Raw genomic sequence first — 20316 nt, forward strand, 5'->3', positions numbered from 1 at the left:
TTTTGTGAGGAGGTTTCTCTGAAGGCTGTCTTTCTTTTGTTTTCATTTGCTGAAATGAGCATAAGAAACCCACTCAGAGGGCCCCTTTTTCCATTCACAGGGACTCGTCCGTTTCTGTGTGTGACTAGCACAAAAGAATCCATTTCCATTCAGCTAGAACAGCCCTCAGAGTTTACGTGAGGTCCAAGCCTGCTCTTTCCTATTTCCTTCCAGGCCCGCGGTTGTAATTGGCTACACGATCCTGACTGTGGCCAACGTCCTCCGTGGTGAGAGGAACGAGCGCCCAGCCAGTCCTTGGTCCCTCATACTTGAGGAAAAGCTAGAGTCTGGTGTCGCGTCCCACATGACTCTCATTTCTTGCGCTGACTTGCTTTTGGTTGCAAACATCAGAAAGCCAACTCGACAGGAACTTAAGCCATAGCATCTATTGTTAACCTAGTAGAAAGCTTAAAGGTTGGAAGCTGCGCTCCGTGGAGTCCTTAAGAAACCAGAGCCTTCATTTTCCCCTGCACCAATTTTAGCACGTTGATTTTCATCCTCCATCTTGAATCTCGTGGAAGCAAAGTGGCTGCCACCACCCTGTACCCAGTGGCCTCACACAACAGATTTCAAAGGGAGGAGATACGGGGAGTGGGCGAACAGGGTCTCCTCAAGAGCTTCCTCTTATCACGGAGGAAATTTGTTCCCAGAAGCCCCTCCAGTGGACTTCTTCCATCTCACCGGCCCAATATGGACCACATGGCCACCTCTAGCTCTAAGGGATAGGAAAGCAGATCTCTGGCAGTGGGGAATGGGATAACCATGTGGCTTGGACCAATCACAGTTGTCCAGGCTTGAGTTTATTGCTACCTGAACCAAATAAGGGTTTTGTGGCAAAGAAGGTGGGAATAACTGCCTCGAGTGTGGCGGCCACTGTTCGTGTTTGAAAATAAGGTAATGAGGGGCACCTCGGTGGCTTAGTCGGTTAAGCGTCCGACTCTCGGTTTCGGCTCAGGTCATGATCTTGCAGTTCGTGAGTTCAAGCCCTGCATAAGGTTCCATGCTGGTGATGGAGAGTCTGCTTGGGATTCTCTGTCTCCATCTCTCTCTGGCCCTCCCCCACTTGCACTGTCTCTCTCAAAATAAATAAATAAAAAGTAATGTGAACAAATACGGAGTGTGTATTACCATGCACCGAGCACTGCCCTAAGCTTTGCTGGGGCTTGTGTACGAAGTCATTCTCACCACTTCCATTGTGTAGAAGAGGAAACTGAGTCACAGCGAGGTTAAAGTGCCCCACATTAAGTAGCTAGAAAGTGACAGAGCCAGGAATTCAATCCAGGAGGTCTGGCTCACTCTACTATCCCTATTAGGTAAGGTGATAAAATACTCCAAGTAGCACACAGTAAGTACGTGCTACTAATCACAGCTAGTTATTAGTTTAACCCTCCAACAGGGTTAAAGAAACTGCCCGGGCCACCCAGTGGGTGCGAACTGAGCTTGAATGCAGACCTAAGCTCTCTAACTCCCTAGTCCCAGGCAGTTTGTTTATGTCACTAGCTCCCAAGTTCAGAAACATTGATTTCATGGCTCTACTAACCTGTGCTACTGATCCAGGACTTCATTTGGAAAACTAGTTATTAGGGAATGGTCAGAACTCAGGGAAGGACACTAGAAAAGATGGGATGGTAATTTGGAAGCAGCTTTTCTTCTTTGCGCCCTTACAGCTTTTGAGCCACTTCTGGTTTTTTGGAGCCAGTCTTTCACAAGCAGAATATCCCATCCAACCTCAGCAAAACTACGCGTCATGTCATGGTCCTTGGCTAATCAGAACGGCTGCAGTTATTAAGCACCTACTGTATACCAGCGGTAGGCATACACTGTCCCATTGGTCCTTGTGAATAATCAGTTTACAGCCATAACTTTTTCTGTGCCATGGGATGAGGGAGAATGGTGTCCTCCAGCCATAGATCGTGGTAATAGAACTTTCGAAATGCCCAGGTAGATGACACCCAATTCTCTGAGTTAGCCTCTCTGCAGTGACCAAATATTTAATAAGTGGTCAGCTGATCCTAACTTTGAACAATTCTGGTTTTATTTTAAAGCAAGATGTGTGATGTGGTTTTGTTATTTTTTTCAATCTAAAGGTCATCCGATTTTTCTTTTTCTGCTCATAGTCATGAGGCATCCTTATCTAAACAGTGATCTATTGTTCTGATTCTCAGACCCACAGAGATTTTTTTTTTCTTAACTTCGATTTTAACAGGACAGTTCCTCATCTTCCCCGACTGCATGAAAAGTAGCTTCTAACAGGAAAAAAAAAATCTCTAATGGGCTTTCCAAAAATCTTCTTAAACTGAGTTCACTATGGAACATTTTATGCAAATAAGTCACTCTCTCTTAGGTTATGACATCTTTCCCTTGAAAAGTGATCACGGCATTGGAGAAATCCTCACTAGCTTATCTTTTCTCCCCAGCGTAACTTCAACAAAGAAATAGAGACGGCACTTTAAAGGCTTCAGAAATCAATTTAGTCCATGAATCCATTTACTTTAGATGTTAATGAAACTTGGTGGGTTTAAAAATAATGAATGTTTAATAAGACATAAATTGAAAGACATAAACACTGTCAGCAATAATATAATGAAGTTAATAAGTCTTAGCCTCCCCCTGCTCACCTCCCCTCTCCCCAAACAGGGCGATTTGGGGAGTTAACGGTGATGCTTACTGGAGTTTGCCAGCTCTCCCATTGGCTAAAACTGAAATGTGGGTTTGGAAACCTTAGTACAATTGGGAACTGAGCTCTGGCAGATAAAGTATGCTATCACACTGTGTTCAGTAGCTACAGACAGTAACGGCTCGCTCTAGCTTCATATCTTCCAGAGATTTGTGTAACAAACTCAGTTTCCTGTCGTTGAAGGCAGGAAGCAGCGTGAAGCGCTTTATGCCTTTAACCAAGAAAGAAAAAGACATCTTGGTCAACACTCTCTCTGCCCTGGGTTTAAAAAGGGGCTGTATTTAATGATCAGGAGCAAGCATGTGATTATACATGCTCAATGCTCCAGACCATTTAAATGCCTTCGGGTTGGAGTTCGGCTTTTTGTTTCCTCATCAAGAGCATCAGCATCAGGGTCCAGTCCTTCTGCTTGGTTCCTCTTTAGCTTTGTGGTTCTGTCCTGCCCACCAGCCTTGAGTGTGTCTTTCCCTTTTTACCCTCTGAATTAATTATCCTATCTTTGGGCTTTACATTGTATCCGTCTGGTGAATCCAGAGTCCCTCCTGTCTGACGTCACACCCAATGGGACTGTCTGTCTCACATTTTGGGAAGTGGCTTGTTTAACCTCACAGAAGCCAATCCCTAACTAAAATAATTTGTTGCAGGATCATGCAAACAGCCAAGCATAAGACTGTCTCCCTCCCAATTCAGCAATGGGCTCTTTCCTTGGCAATAAAGTGAATTCGGTTTGATGTATCAGCTGGGGGAGTGTTAAATGGATGGCTAGCTCGCTGCTGGAAATCAATGCATGTTAATACATAGGAAACCAATGGCTTTCCATGGGTTGGGCAAGCATGGTGATCCCATACATAAAGGGGATAAGAGGTTGCTCCTGGGGATCTTGTCTAAGAAAATGTATTTGGGGCTCGAGTAGGATCCTTCCCAGGTGGGCATGAGTAATTATCACTGTTAAAAATTATCTTTTTTTTTCCATTTGTGCGTTTGTGTGCATGTTCAGAAAGAAGGGGAGCAACCTGAAAGAGTCCAACCAATCGCATCATCTACCTTGATCCATTCCGACCTGACATCCGTTTATGGCACCGTGGTAATGAACAGGACTGTTTTGTTCTTGGGGACTGGAGATGGCCAGTTACTTAAGGTTGGTTTTCTGTGCCTTCTTCAATGTCAATTTTAATAGTGATCCATTTTGTGCTTTTTAATTTATTTTTTAGTGTTTCTCGGTTATACACAAGCTCATACCAACTGCTTTGTGAACTGTTCAGAGACCCTCAGAAATTACCAGAAAGAGACTTCTAGAAATCCGTATGTGATAGCCTCCCTAGCCGTGTAACAAAGCACCAGCCACCTTGCTTCCCAGGAGCCTGCCAAGTTATTCTCCCCTTCCTTACTCATAAGCTGCCTAGGTGAGGTAAATAGGGGTCTGGCCCTCACCCTACCCTGGATCACCTTCCTAAGACCTTTAACCTTTTAGTTCCTATCTCCTTTGTAGTGGAAATATACGAAGTACCTGACTTCTCCAAACCTCAAACAGATGAGGGATTATAAGACTTAAAAAGTAGAAAAAACAGGTGTTCCTTCCCTCCAGCCTATTTGACACCCACAGAGGGGTTTTGTTTTCTGCCCTTTGTACCCACACATACCATGGAGAGGTTAGAGACCTGAGATCCTTTGAGATTCCCCCTGACTCGTATCTCAGAGGACTATTTTTTCCCCCCACTGTAGAATGGGTATACCACTGGACAAGTTGGGATTTTTATTCCCTGGGCAGGGAGGGGGAGGCAGTTGGGAGGAGGAGAAAATAAAATCAGGAACCTCTAATGACTTGTCTGGAGTGATATAGTGGTTATCTTATCAATTTCATCAGGCATTTATTGAATACCTCTGGGGGGGGGGGGGCTCCACCATTATTCATGGCTAGAAACTGCACTGTCACCCTAGGCTGACATTCCTCTGCCTCCCGGTAGTCGGTTGATTTATTGTCAGTCCAGGTTCTAAATTGAGTACAAATAGATTTGATTTCTCAACTGATCTCCCATTGACAACTAGCTGTGTGACTGTAGGTGAATCGCCTAACCTCTCTCAGTTTCCCTTTCCTCATCTATAAAATGAGATTGTGCTAGACAACCCAGAAAACCCCTTTCTCTCCTGTACGGTCTCTAATTCTGTCTTCTGTGCACTTATCCCGCACTCTAGCCAAACCTCTTGGCTTGTCCCCCGATGTGCGTTATGTAGTCTTGTTTGCCTACCTTTGTTCACACTGTGCCTCCTTCTGGGATTGCTTGCTTGCTTGCTTTTTTTCTCCCCCTATGCTTTACTGAATCCTATGTATCTATGCTTTGGCTCGGCTCAAACTCCACCTCCTCTTTGAGGCCTCCAAAGCCCAGAGTGATCACGTTTTCCCCTCATCTCCTGAAACACTCATTATCTGTACCATTCTGTAGGCCCATTACAGATGCCTCGTGTTGATCCCCAACCTTTTCACTCGTGTTTGTCTTGCCTTCCCAACTTGATTTTAAGCTTCTCAAGAAGGGGGTCCTGAATTCTCACAGCCTAATACAGTGTTGCGTGCCTGGTAGGCATTTGATTTAATCTGTTTTCTTTGGAGGAAACCCAGTAACATATGGGAGGGAGTTTGTTTGTATACACATTCTTTTAAAATATACATTGATCATCTCTCCTGTTGTGTTAGCTTTATTTCCTGGGGAAAGGTAAACACCCGTCAGTCATTCTACCCAAGTGGCTTGGTGCCGTGTGATGACATCTGAAGCGAGGCCAACCTGGTCCGGCAGATTGGACCCATTAACCTGGCAGAGGAATTTGCCATTAGTCTTTACGGGGCCTCCTCACCAATTATCTCTTCAGATTTAGGATATTTTTGTTGAGTATTTTGACAGGAACACTATTTCCCCAAAGCTGAGCCAACCAAACTGTTACATGGTAAGTTGGAGGTGAAGAACACTTGGCTATAAATAGTTCCCCATGGGACAGGCTGGTTTCGCCTGTCCTGTTTGCTCACCCCAGCAGTTTGTGTACAACTGGCCAGTTTTTACTGATGTTGTGACACCAGAGGGGTGGGGCCAGGCTGCAGCTTTAAGCCACCGAGAAAGAGGTGGCTGACCAAAGTCTGGTTTCCTCAGCATCTGTATGGGGTATACCTTCAGAAGCCATGCCTGTGGCCTTGGTGTTTGCTTGTTTGTTTGTTTTTTGGATTCAAATAACAAGGGCAGGTTGGTTTATTGTTTTGGGACGGCTGACATTTGTCTGGTGTTTCCCTTGTGCCAGTCACATTAAATGTTTTAACTCACTGAGTCCTCTCCATGGCTCAGGAAGATAGTTCTGTGATATATCCCATTTTACCGATAAGGGAAGTGAGGCCCAGAGAAAGTGGATGATTTGCCCAAAGTACGCACAGCAGAGCAGAGATCTGAACCTGGAGTGACTTCAGAGTCTGCACTAAAGTCCCCTGTGCTCCACTGAGTTTTGTGATCTCTGCCCCAGACATGCACAACCACTCCCTCAGCGTTCTTGGGGTTGGGGGGCAGGGCGTGGTGGTGAAGGGAAGCATGTTGATAGGGATCCATGGAGGGGAGGGGACAGTGGAACCAGTACTCCTGGGGTGTGGGTCATGGTATTTAGAAGCTCCGGGAAGCAGCACCTGGGTGGCTCAGTCGGTTAAGGGTCAGTCTTCACCTCAGGTCATGATCTCATGATCCGTGAGTTCGAGCCCCACATTGGGCTCTGTGCTGACAGCTCAGAGCCTGGAGCCTGCTTCACATGGTGTGTCCGTCTTTCTCTCTGCCCCTTCCCCACTCATGCTGTATCTCTCTCTGTCTCTCAAAAGTGAATAAACGTTAAAAAAAAAAAAAAAAAAAAAGCAGCTCCAGAAAGGATCCCAGCTCTGGAAGGAGGCAGACCATCTGACTGAAGAGAATGCCTCAATGGCATGATAACTTCTTAAGAGTTAAACCCTCCCCCAGCTTTACTCAGGAAGGTCCCTTCCCTCAGGAGGAAGTTTTGAGGGACGAATTTGAACTGACTTAGCCCTGCCAAGCTGCCTTGGACAGCCCAGTAATTCCCAAGACTCCCCCATGTATCCTGTGTGCAGATTCTCGGATGTAACCCCTGAAATAACCCAGAGTCCCGAGACCCAGGACCATGTCGATGATTGAGAAGGCACAGATAATCCCCGAATCCCTTTGTTCAGAAACTTCAAGCTTCTCCCTTGCCAGACTTGTCACCAGAACTGTTAGAAAAGACGAACATTGATAGACACAAGCTTGGCTTCTTAAGCCACAGAGTGGAGATACTAATGAGCCCCACAAACAAAACCCAACCCGAGGCAGCCAGTGGGAGGAGGAGAAGAAAGAGGGCTTGGATCACCCACAGCCTGACTCATCAGTTTCCCAGTGATCAAGAGTTGGCAACATGTTGACAGACAATAGGCACTGTAGTATACGACTGGTTGGATGAGGGGCAGAAAACAGCAGTTGGGGGCCAATTGCTGGGGTTTTTTTCCACTACACAAACGCACACACACTCTAACTTAAGTCTCTGAAAACCTCACAGAATTTTAACATAGTTCGATGCAATTTTATTATTCTTTTAAAAATTTTTTTGATGTTTATTTTTTGAAAGAGAGAGCGCATGGGGCAGGGGTGGGGCGGGGGGTGGTGGGTGCGGACAGAGGATTCAAAGTGGGCTTTGCACTGAAGGCAGAGAGCCCAGTGTGGCGCTCCGACTCGCGAACTGAGACATCATGACCTGAGCTGAAGTCGGACGCTCAACCGACTGAGCCACCCAGGTTCCCCTGTTTGGTGCAATTTTAAACATCGGGTTATTTAATTTTTTCTTATTATAAGAGTAATATATGTTCCTCGAGAAAGGTGCAAAGTAGCAGAGGGTGAGGGAAAAACAGGAAAAAAAAATACCCCTCGCGGTTACCGAAAGGCACTGACTGCTATCAGCGTTTTCTTTTTCTTTCTTTTTCTTTTCTTTCTTCTTCTTTTTTTTTTTTTGCATAGTTGAGGTCAGACTCTATCCAATTTTGCATCCATATTTTTCCTTCAGTTATGCCTATATTAAAATGCTATGGCAAACTCTTGGTTAAATGGTATTTTTAAATAGCTGTATCATATTCTCTTGCGTGGAAACATCACATTGCGCTTAGGCCGAGAGATCGAATCACTTTCAAAGCGTCTTTAAAGACCTGTACTTCTTCCAGGCGATCTGCCACTGCCTCCAAAGGTAAGGTTTTCCTGAGGAAGAGTGGAAAAACTAAAGACTTTCCAATATGCCAATACCCTCACTGCCCTCTTTCTCCTGCCTTTATTCCTAGATGCTTTTGTAAGATTTTTGAAACATGGTAGGAATTTAGAACTTGAAAGCGTCCTTTTCACAGTATCTCATCTGTCCCCTTATTTTATCGACACGTGACCCTAATGGTTGTGAGATGGGTTGTGTCGTCACTTTTTCCCCCCTGGTTGTTTCCTCATTTTACTTCCTTTCTGATCATGATTGCATGCTATACTTTCTCAGTGGTCAGCGTCTCCACTGAGATCAGCTGAAAGAGGGTGGCCACGCTGAACTCAGCTGGCAGGAATTCATAACTCACGTGTCGCAAGCCAGCACACTGCAAAGCGTACCCGTTTTTATAAACACATGCGAATCCTTGTCCAGATTGTGGGACAGCCTCTCGTGTGGTTTGGATTCCTTTGAGCTGACTGTGTCGCATACAGAAAATTGTCCTTATTTCAAGGGCAGAATTGAATATTTTCAGCTTTTCCAGGTGGTAAAATAAGTATTAATGGAATATGCATGAAATTTGAAATTTGTAACTTTATGCATGCCCATTAGCCTTTCTTGTAAGCATAAAAGATAAGGCAGCAGGCGAGGAATAACAACAGCGAACATTTCTGAGCTCTTACTGCACGCCGGCCATTGGAACCAGTGTCTGTATGGGTTAACTTGTTTAATCCTCATGAGTCCGTAGTGTTACCAAACCTACTTTATAAATGAAAAAAATGCGAGGCTCAGAGGGGTTAGGGAACTTGCTCAAGGTGATGTAAACTGAAGCAATCTGTCCCCTCTCCAAACTGCACTGATAATTCAAATGCACTCTGTAGGGCTTGGTAGAATTTGTGGAACTGTGTTTTGTTTTGTTTTTTTAAATTTTCTTTCAAATATTAGAGTACTGGGGTTAATACCAAGATGCAAGTATTGAGGTTTTTTGAGAAGAGGCCCTGGCTTCTGTGGTTTTAGTTTGTTCCTATTTGGGGACGGCCTCCTGGCAGCCCCACAGAGCCCAGACTTCTGTATTAGAAGGCAGGACTTCCCCCGCTCAGGTCTGCAAGTGGGTCATGGGAGCCCCTGAACCCCCTGTGGGACCCCAGCTTTTCCCCCGTGGGTTCTTTGGGAGTAAATGTCAGAAATCTGGGTTCAAGATGATTTTTGGAACGGCTCTTGTAGGAGGAGGCCAGTGTTGGGTTTCTCCAACATCCCTAGGACCGAAGTGGGTTTCAGGGTACTGGGTGCCGTCTCACGCATGTCCCTTCCCCATATCATCAGAGAAGCACTACTCACATGCTTCGAGTTGGGACTGGCCATGTATGAGGCCCTCAAAACTTATTCCCACTGGTGGCTTTCATTTATCCAAACCGTGGAGCAAAATTGAGACCAGTTCTAGAAAGTTCTTCTGCATGGAGGTCTGCCTTGATTCTGGTTTTAAAGTTTTCAAATGAAAGGAAGAGATAACAAAAATAATAAAATATTTTATAAGGACAAGCTTACTATTTATATTCCCATGGAATGTTCAAATAAGGAAAAGGAGGCCAACCCAGGACAGGACCTGGGGCCGGAGGTAGGGGAGTGGGGATGGCTAGGCTGAAGTAACAGACCAAAAAGGAAAAATAGCAGGAAATGGCCTCCACGATTGGCTGTTTGGAATGTCATCCAAAGCTATTTCAAGTTCACCTCCATCTCATTCATTCTAGTTTGTGAGTTAGCCAGGACTCCCCAGTTTAGAGCTCTTCCTGCCATGTCCACACAAACCTAGAACTTGTGGTTCAAGCTGTATGCTTCTCTTGCTACTTACACTGAAAAAAATAGGTTGGAAATAAAAGAGGAGTTTGCCTTAATCTTTATATTTCACCTTTGTTACTCCTAACGACTCAAGCGCACTGAACACTGGCGGATAATTACCTTGCTTTCTCGTGTGTTCGTGTGCGTGGTTTAGGCCTCCTTCACCACATTTCTTAGAAACTGTTTATTAAAAAAAAAAAAATGAGAAGATTGGCTTGGATGCCCTTTAACTGGTTAACCCCACAGAGTGAGGCCTAAGGAAAGAAATTTGGAGTATATGTTTCAGATTTTTGAATACCCATGGCTTTTCCACGTCATGGTAATAGTAAAGGAAAGAAAGAAAAAGGCTTTTGTTTAATTTTTCTCCCCCTGACCTCGTTTTCCTCACCATGCTATTCTTTCCGTGGGTGGTGTTGAACTTGTAACGTAACTAACTGTCTGGTGTGGAAGTCTCACACTCCACACGTTTCAGGACTGGAATTGGGCGGGTTTTTTTTGTATGCAACAAAAATCCCAAGGCTAGTTAATAGCCTACCATGAGGCTTCACGAAGATGTTAACAGGAGTAATATGTTGACACAAACTGAAATTCTCCATCGGGGAAAATTTGTTTTCTACACAGGCTTCAGCTGGAAAAATCTGAAGAGCCCTATAAAATCTTGAATGCTAATAGAATTTTTTTTCATTTAATAAATATTTATTGGGCACCTTTTATGTGCCAGACACTATTCTGGGTACTGAGGATACAAAAGTGAATAAAACAGGCAACCCCCTTGCTCTCATGATGGGGGGGGGAAAAAAGGATGGAAAATAAGTCACTGAATTAATCAATAAAGCCATTTCAGACAGTGAGTGGTAAGTGCTATGGAGGAAATCGACTGATGGGTAGAGAATGAGGTAGAAAGGCAACCAGAGAAAGCCTCTTAGAGGAGGTGACGTTTGAGACTTGAAGGATGAAGGGGTAGATAAGAATATGCATGGCAGAGGCTCAGGGTGACTTCAGATTAGGTCTGTACTAAAGGGGCATTCTGGAAACAAGAGATAAAAATCCACATCATGCCCAAGGGGTGTGTGTGAATTGGATGAGATTCTTTTCTACAAAACTCAACCCATTTTGGGTTTCTGTGACTCATTGTTACTTCCTGCATCGCTTCACAGATCGTGTTCTTTTTCCAAGGCTGCCCAGCTAAACCGAGCTGAGGAAGGAACATTTCCCGTGCTCCAGTCTCGCTGGCTTTCTTCTCTGTGTTGATGTTGACATGAATGTTGCAGTTAGAAGATCCAAGTTTTGCTTTGATGCCCCTGGGCTGGGCTGTGGGGATGGGGATTGGAGGGGTAGGAGGTGATATTAATAGAGATCTAGCAGAGGAAGAAAGCCATGTCTCTCCTGTCCTGGAGTCATTTGAGAGAGGTGAAGGCCCCAGTGGCAGAGACCCCCAAGCTCTCCATGTGGCATGTCTGGGCCCCTTGTGGATGAAAATGAAAATCTCCTGTTGTCCTGTCCTCAGGGTTATGGAGATCATTCTCTACATATGATCTAGCAAAAAGAAAAACAATTTGATCCACTCACACTCACTTTTCACATTTAAATCTTATGTATTTATTTAAGATAGTACATTGACATTGTTCAAAATTCAAAAGAACCAAGAGAATATACAGAGAAAGTCACACATTCCTGACCTCTGGGGCAACCAGTGATATGGGTTTCTTGGGTATCTTCCCAGAGATAGTTTATAAATGTCTGCAAGTAAAAGGGGGAAGATGGCCTTTCCCCCATTTTATCAAATATACAGCATATTAAACATGCTATATAGTATATAAGTATGTTTATGTAATATATAAATATATACACAACGTAATGTATTAAACATATACACAAGGAGCTTTCTAATTATTTTTACAGCTAAATAGTATCATATTTGTTTGACTATGCCTAACCAACTCACTGTTGTTGGACATTTAGGTTGTTTCAACCTTTTGCTAATTTGTGATGCAATAAATATCCGTGTACATGTCATTCACATGTCATACATATGAGGGGCTGTGGGGTCTAAGGGTATGCTTTATAATTTTGATAGATAATGCCAAATTACGTTCCAGAGAAGTGTCACTCCCACTATCGATGAAACATAATTTAAACCCAGCATCTATAGTTATCAGGACAAGCTTTCAGTGTAAGCCACTCTAGGTAGCTTGTTTAGGAAACTGGTTGGTAAACCCCAGCACATAGTACACTTAAGAATTTTTTTTTTAACACAATAAAGGCTTCCCTGCCAGAATTCAGAGTTCCAGAGAAAATACCGGTGCCTCGTCTCCAGGTAAATCGCAGTTGCCCCAAACTAGATCTTCATAGCCCTTCCCCATCTACATCAACCATGTTCCAAGAATAAATAAAAGAAGTCCCTGTAAAAACTGCAGCGCAGGTCCTAACTCACTTAAGACGCATGAGTGGTGGTGTTTTATAAATTAAGTTTTTATTTTAAAGCAAATCCCAGACACTGTCATTTCACCCCTACATGTTTCATTACACATCTCTAAAAAATGGTCATTTTCTTTCTTTTTTTTAATGTTTATTTTGAGAATACATGCATGCAAGCGGCAGAGAGAGAGGGGGAGAGAGAATCTGAAGCGGGCTCTGCTCTGTCAGCACAGAGCCCGCTGCAGAGCTCAATCCCACAAACTGTGAGATCATGACCTGAGCCAAAATCAAGAGTCCGGCACCGCAATGGCCATTTTCTTAAATAACCATACCCCTAATGCTATTATCACAGCAAAAATATCAGTAGTTCTTCAGCAATATCTCATAGGAGCTTATACAATGAAATCTTCCTAAGTGGCTCGAGAGTATCTTTTGAAAATGACTTTTGTTGAGGTTAGAGTGGGAGAGAGCCAAAGCATAAGAGACTCTTAAAAACTGAGAACAAACTGAGGGTTGAGGGGGGGTGGGAGGGAGGGGAGGGTGGGTGATGGGTATTGAAGAGGGCACCTGTTGGGATGAGCACTGGGTGTTGTATGGAAACCAATTTGACAATAAATTTCATATATCGAAAAGAAAAAAAGAAAAGAAAATGACTTTTGTTCAAATTGGTATCTAAGCAAGGTCCTCAAGTCAGACATGGTTGTCCTGCCTCTCTCAATCTGGTGTAGCCAACTCCCATCACTGCCACTGACTGATGGAGGAAATGAAGTCTGTTGTCGAATGTCTCATATTGTGGATTTGGCTGTTTTCTTGCTGCCTCCTCCTCTTTCTGCTTCCCAGTGTTAAATGAAAGGTCACACTAAAGGCTCAATGAGGTTCAGGTTCGGTTTTGTTGGCAAGAATGCTTCATAGGTGGTTCTGCCCAGGGAGGCCTTTAACATGATGAATTCTTCTGAACAGCAGCCTGTCTTCTCTTGAGCGTCACTTGAGAACATTTTTATCAAACATTTTTTAACTGGCTTCCTGTTTCCTCTCTCCTCTATGACCTCTTTTCTAGAGCCAGATCAACTGAATCTCAGTTGATTAATAAGGAACGTGAATTAGAGATGGGAAGACAAGAATCTGGCAAGTCCACGCTTGGGGGGTGCCAGCCTGCTGTTTCTCTTCATTTGTAGTTTTCAGTAGGCCAGTGTTGTCCAGTAGAACTTTCCGTGATGATGGTAATGTTCTATATCTGTACTTTCAGTATGGTAGTCACTAGCCATATGTGGCTAATGAGCACTTGAAATGCAGCTAGTATAACGGAAGTACTACATTTTAAATTTAAATAGCCACAGGTGACTGCTGGCTACCATACTGGATGGTGCAACTATAGTCACTTTTTTTTATTAAAAACATTTTTTTAATGTTTATTTTGAGAGAGAAGAGAGAGAGCATGCGTGCATGAGTGGGGGAGGGGCAGAGAGAGAGAGAGAGGGAGACACAGAATCTGAAGCAGCTCCAGGCTCACAGCTGTCCGCACAGAGCCTGACATGGGGCTTGAACTCATGAACTGCGAGATCATGACCTGAGCCAAAGTCAGACGCTCAACCAACTGAGCCACCCAGGTGCCTCTATAGGTACTTTTAAATGACTTGAGTCACAGACCTTTTCCACCTCTACTGGGACCTAAATGCTTCTATTCCTTTTTAAAAAGTCGTATTTTAGTTACTGCAATTGACTTTTACGAGCTGCTCCTGAATTCAGTGGCAGTTCACGGGCCCCTAGTGAGTTACTAGTTGTACCAAATCTACCTGGACTTAACCCAGAGCAGATGATGGAAGAAAGTCACGACCACAAGACAAAGCCATACTCAGGCTGGGAGCAGGGACTCATGTAGGAAGATGCTGCCTGTGCCAAAATGATAAGGACTCTTTGATAAAATAGTAAATATGTATTTGCCATCAGGATATGTGGCACAGGCTTCGTATTGCTTAGTAGATGCGTGAAGGTAGACTTTGTCTGAAAAGAATCTCAAGGGCCAACGTTTCTTTTAAAACCATGTGCCCAATGTAACTGCTGTCCTCAGCAGTAGAGACACAAATGTAGATTTTACGTATGGATGTATTCAAACTGACAAAATATTGAATACCTTCGATTTTAAAAGTATCGGGCAAGGGGATAGGTATAAAGATCATTAAGATACGGTCTCTACTCAAAAGGAGCTTACCATCTAGCAACATTATTATCTGTTGTGTATTTATTATGTGCTACGCACCTTTTATAACTCTCCTTTGATCCTGAATAGTTGTATATAGGAAAGGCATTATTAGCCCCGTTTTAGAGACAAGGAAGTTGGGGAAGGTTAAGGTACTAGGTCAAAGTTAGCACAGCTTACTCAGCGGAAAGAGTCAAGAGACGCACCTGGGCTCAAGCGACCATTCTGTTTCTCCAGGGCTATGGTGATGGTCTGTGATACAGCTTCAGGCCCCTGCTTCCAACCTGCCCCCTTACCATGTCACCTCTCTGCTCAAACCCTGCAGCGGCTCCCTCTCTCTCACCCGGAGTAAGAGTGAGATTTCTATACACGCCTACAATCACCTACGTTGCACACTTGTTACCTCACTGCTCTCTGCCTCACTGGTTCTGCTCGAGCCACACTGGCCACCTCAGGTTTTAGGGCCTCGGTACCAGTGAGTGGCTCTCGCAAGAGCACGAGTCACCCAGGCATCTAAATGGCCCGCTCCATCGTCTCCTGCAAGTGTCTCACTAAATGCCACCTCTCAGTGAGACTTACCCTGAGCACGCATCCTGATGTCCCTACCCCACTTTATTTTGACTTACATCACCTTCTAATAGGGTTTCTAATTTTTGTTAATTGTCTGCCACTACTCCCCTACACACACACACACACACACACACACACACACACACACACACACACGGTATATGAAGGAGGGTTTCTCCCTCCACCCCCCCACTCATTTGTTCGCAGCCGTTTTCCAAACACCTAGAACATGCCAGATACGTAGATATTTATCGACTGAGGTGCACGAAACTCAGGTAGGCCCAATTTCAAGGCCACGCTTACGTTTTATACGTAAACACATACCTGCTGTTTGGGCCTGTTAAGTTGTCCTGGTTACTTTAAAATGTGTGACTGCGTAGAATCATATAGGAGAGTCAGAGTAACACATGCAAATATACGTCAAGCCGGCTTCCTTTAGTTTGACGATCACTTGGCTTAGTACTGACGAAGCTGTCACCTGTAGCTTCTCGTAGAGCCAGATGTGACAGGGAATTGCGGGCTTGGAGCGTCCACACGTGAGGATACTGCCCCAGCACCGAAGGGTGGCTTCTGTGCGCGCGCACGCGCATTCACATGCGTGATCATGCTTGTTCTTCCCAGCCTCGTGGAAGACTGAGACACAAAAGGATGATTAAAGAACATGGTACCTCAGCCAGTATATGTAGTGAGGAAAAGAGCGTGTGGTCTTAGAATTAAGCTGCAACTCTTGCCACCCCGCTATTCAAAGTATTTAATAGAAATCTTATTTCTCTTTTTGAAAAAAAAAAAAATAGGTTATTCTTGGTGAGAATTTGACTTCAAATTGCCCGGAGGTTATCTATGAAATTAAAGAAGAAACACCTGTTTTCTACAAACTGGTTCCTCATCCCAAGAAGAATATCTACATCTATCTAACAGCTGGGAAAGAGGTAGGCGAAAATACTGGGTACAGCTTCTGACTTACGAATAAAAAATTGTTTAATTAACGTCATCATCTAGTAGTGAAGCTTTTACTTTGAACTATCAAGTTTAAACACTGCTGCAGGCTTCGAGAAGACCTTCAGTGGTTCACAGACATGGAATTAAAAAACCTTCCTGTCAGTAAGTAAGCAAGAAATATTACCTATTTAGACAATTTTATTATTGGCTATATTTCCAATGCGAGGCTTTTCAGAGGAGGGTGTGCTTGCAAATGGGTGCATAATCAGCAAGGTAACTGAATTTGCACATTTATTGTGTGGGCACTGAACGGTTAGATGCATTTATGAATATACCCAATGGGACTGGCTTTGGAATTGGGGGTTAATATCAGGCCACAGTCTCATGCACATTCATGAACCAGGAAATATATGGCACTCACCCTCCCTCTCTTAATTTATCTGGCTATTTTAGTTTTTCTTCTTGCTTCTGCTTACTCAAATAAAAATAATAGCTTTTTATAGTTTCTTCATTTTTATAAAGTACTTCCACAAAGGAAAGAAAGCTAAGTTTTATTGCGTCCCTACTGACCACGTACTGGTTTCGTCTCTCTTAGATGCAGAGTTGTGTCTGTACGCACAGCTATAAAAACAATGTTGATGAAATATGCTACCAATTTAATGAGATAAAATTACCCTTGCTTTGTATATCAAGAGCCTAAGACTTAGAAAGGTTAAATGATTCAGTCAAGGAGATCTATCTCCTTGATATCTTAGGTTCATTCTATTTTATATATATGTAGGTTAGGCCTTGTCCAGACTGGGACATCAATTCTGTCCTGACATCAAAGCCCGTGATAAATGAGATCGAATCCCAAACTTGTGAAAACTTAGCAGCCCATTCTGGCACAGTAATTCGGACCCATGGCCATTGGGGCAAAGTGTGAAGAAGAGAATTCAGACTTGTGGAATTATCTAATGGAATAACAGATGCCTTCGGTCCAACCCCATTTTCCATTCTTTTTATCTCTCGTTCTAAGGGGAACGGTGATGACAGCAAGCCACATGTGCTGTTGCGGTCACACAGTAGGCACACAAGCACATTGTCGTTTCCAGAATTCCCAGAATTGCCCTTTGCACGTGGAAGAGTCGTTATGTCAAAATGATCTCATTGAGATGAACCGTGGACCTGCCTGACGTTGGTAGACCAGTTGTTCACCATGCAGAATCTTCCTGAGCAGCTTGTGTCCCCGTTAAAACATTTTTTATTCTGTTTCTTCCCTGGGCTTCCCGTATTCGCGAGATTTTTGTCTACTCAACAAACTGCATATATTAAGTAACTATTCCCATTCCCAGGCTTTATTTATCAAGGGCATCTGAAAACTGCCAGCCGGAGAACGCGCTGTGCTGCCACACAGAGCTGATAAAATTCCAGCCCAAAGCAAAGACACTTGAAGTCTTGCTTAATCTGTGCATGTTTCTCCATTCAGCTTTTTGAAACATTGCAAAATGGCTCGTAAATTCTCGTTAGCACTTTCCTCCAAACTCAAGACTGTAAGCTGGGAACCACTGGAGAGCCACGGATAGCTGACAGGTCCTCACTTTCTGGAAGATAAAGAGTTCTAGCCTCTGGTCATTCAAAGCCTGAAGCCCTAGGGAGGGTTTTTGACTGGGCATCAAAGCTGGTTATTCTTATATTCTTCACCTAGGTTTCCTGCTGGGGATCCTATTAGTAAGATTCTCGTTGAGCCAGCATAACCCCTAGACAGGCAAAAACCTAAGGAGGATCCTTTCCTAGACTCTTGGGGGGATAGTAATAGCCAAACGAATACACCCTGGTACATCCATGGAATACGTGGCCGCTAAAAATAACCATATGAAGATTTATGTATGCATCGCTGTGGAATAGTCACTATCTTGTGTTACTAAGTTAGGGAAGCAGGTCCAATGTAGTACTAATTGTGTTCTCGCTTTTACAGAGAGAGGTGTTGTTTGTGTGTTTAAGTACAGTGCGTAATGGTTCTCGTGGAAAGTTCTAGAGACTCCTATCCCACTAAGTGTTCAGAGCCAATGTGGCCCTAGGAGGAGATGTTATGTAGTCTACCCTGCCTGGAGTATCATCATGCTCAGCATATTCAAAGGCTCTCAGAAGCCTCGTAGTAAGGAAATCTGTTTGCCTTTTAAGTGTAAGGTCTCACATGTTTGTAGGGCTGTGGAACCTTTGCCTCACACAATAGCTGTAGCCAACATTTATTGAGCGCTTAGTATCTGCCAGACAGTGAAATAACCCTGTGGAGTCCGCAGTACGGTCACCGTTTCAGAGTTGAGAAAACAAGGTTAGAGAGACTACGTGATATTTATGCAAACCCCCCCCCCCCCCCAGAATTAAAAAGATGTTTTGTGAGCTACAGGGAAATCTCCACATTCTGGTTGATTCTGGCTCAGGCTGGTGGTCTGCCCCCGCGTCTTTCAGCAACATGGAGGACTGAGAAATAGACGGGTCTGTCCTCCATGTAGTCAACTTAGAATTGAACACTACTCCCCAGGATAGCCTATTTTCCTCACCAACCGTTTCTAGAACGCTCTGTGTTTCTAACCTTTTAAAGAAGTTACTTATACCTTCTAGCATGTACAGCTTCCTGGCTTAATGAGTTCCACAAGTTTCCTTACTACCTGCTGTGGGATTTTGCCCACAGAAAATGCGCTGTGTGGCACTGAGGTCCTCCCCGACTCCCGCCACCCTGCTTCCAGGCTCTGACTGTCTCAGATGCCCGGGTCTGCCCAGCACGGGCACCTGGTCTGTGGGTTGCTCTTTCCTGACAACTGGAAGAGGCAGCTTGAGGGGCAGGCGATGATTTGAATACTCCTCCTGTTTCTTTTATGCCCAACTCCAGTGGAGGGAAGGTGAGCAAACGAGCCAGGAGCTGAAACAATGGAGTTACCCTGACAGGGGTGTGGGATTCTCCTCATTTCCGTGTCCAGCGTCAGCCTCGTGCTGACACTCCTGGGTCAGCGTGAGCCTTTACGTCCCCAGATGCTCATTTCCAGAGTGCCACTGACCACGCATTTAACTGTCTTTGTGTGAAGGCCAAGTGACCTGATTCCGTGATCCCTTGGGAAGTCATTATTAGCGGATCAGACCCACCTGAGAGAGCACTTAAGAATACAGATTCCGAGGCCCGGTCCCTGACCTGCCCAGCCCGAGTCTCCAGAGCAGGGACGGCAGGCCATCTGGGAACCTGCACTTTCCAAACCTCCCCAGGGGATTCGTACCCCGGAACTTGAGAACCACTGCCCAACGTCCTTACAGAGGCATTCCGAGTTCAAGTTGACAAATGTGCTCTCTTTGTGGCCCGTTATCAGATGAGGTGTTGTCGTTTTTGTGGCGGTGCTTAGAATTCCGTCTGAGCTGCTGTCATCTTCATTTCTAGGTGAGGAGAATTCGTGTTGCAAATTGCAGTAAACATAAATCCTGTACGGAGTGTTTAACAGCAACAGACCCTCACTGCGGTTGGTGCCATTCTCTGCAAAGGTATTTCCTGAATTCTTTCTCACCAGCTCACATTTTCGAGAGAGAAAAAAAAAGTGTCATACAGCAGAACACTTGTTGCCCTACTTTGACGATCCGTGCCAATGACCTGGGGGAGCCGATCTCTTCGCCGCCTGAAATATCAGTGCGTGATCCTCATTAATTCTCGGAGATGTTCCCAGCTGGGCCAGTGCGGCGGGATCATTTGACCCGGACCACTCCGAGTTACCCGACCTGGGGGTGGGAGCGGGGTGGGGACAGGACACCAGGAAGGATAGCCTGGAGCTGCCGATTCGGCTTGCACTTTCTACAGAGTTCTCCAAGACTCCAGAGAGAGAGAGGCAAAAGGTCTCCCCTCAGAGGAGATAAAAGAATAGGGATGTTTGAAAATTTCCCACCGAATCCTCGTAATGTCACGTACTCGGATGGCTCGGTGGAAGCCTTATTATTGATGATGTTGTCTCCTAATGCGCGGTACAGCTGTGGGCCTGCTGTACAATCTCAGTCTCCAGGCAGAATGTGCCCAGCCTGGTCTTGAATTACCATGTTCACGACCCATCCAGGCTCTGGGGCGACTTGTAAGCGGCTCCCTCGCCATGGCAGCTCCCAGTGTGGCTGGGACCGGCCTGGTTGGATTCGCTGTTGCCATGGCAACCCAGTACTCGGGCTCCCGCTACAGAAGCAAGGAGGAGAGTGGCGGAGCTGGAGCTCAGGCAGGGGAAAAAAAAAAAAACACACCATAACGGTGGCCGTCAGTTTGGTGCTTTCCGTTTTTAAGGGTCAAAAGGGATCAGGAGGAGTGGAACAGGTGCAGAGAAGCTGAAGGCTGAACAAGGGGCAGTTTGGGGAAAGCAGAGGGGACGGGGAAGAGAATCTGGGGAAGGAAGCCCAG

General features: G+C 44.8%; 1 protein-coding gene across 1 annotated transcript in view; it reads left to right on the forward strand.

Annotated features, from left to right (window-relative positions):
* Positions 1–20316, forward strand: part of PLXNC1 (plexin C1) — a 147405-nt gene that overhangs the window by 18574 nt on the left and 108515 nt on the right. Inside the window, exons 2-4 of the mRNA XM_027071096.2 lie at positions 3714–3854; positions 15773–15907; positions 19327–19427. Of these exons, the coding sequence (XP_026926897.1) occupies positions 3714–3854; positions 15773–15907; positions 19327–19427 (377 nt within the window). The remainder of the gene's footprint in view (positions 1–3713; positions 3855–15772; positions 15908–19326; positions 19428–20316) is intronic.

Source organism: Acinonyx jubatus, chromosome B4, assembly GCF_027475565.1.
Source record: "Acinonyx jubatus isolate Ajub_Pintada_27869175 chromosome B4, VMU_Ajub_asm_v1.0, whole genome shotgun sequence".
In the NCBI taxonomy this organism is placed as follows: Eukaryota; Metazoa; Chordata; class Mammalia; order Carnivora; family Felidae; genus Acinonyx; species Acinonyx jubatus.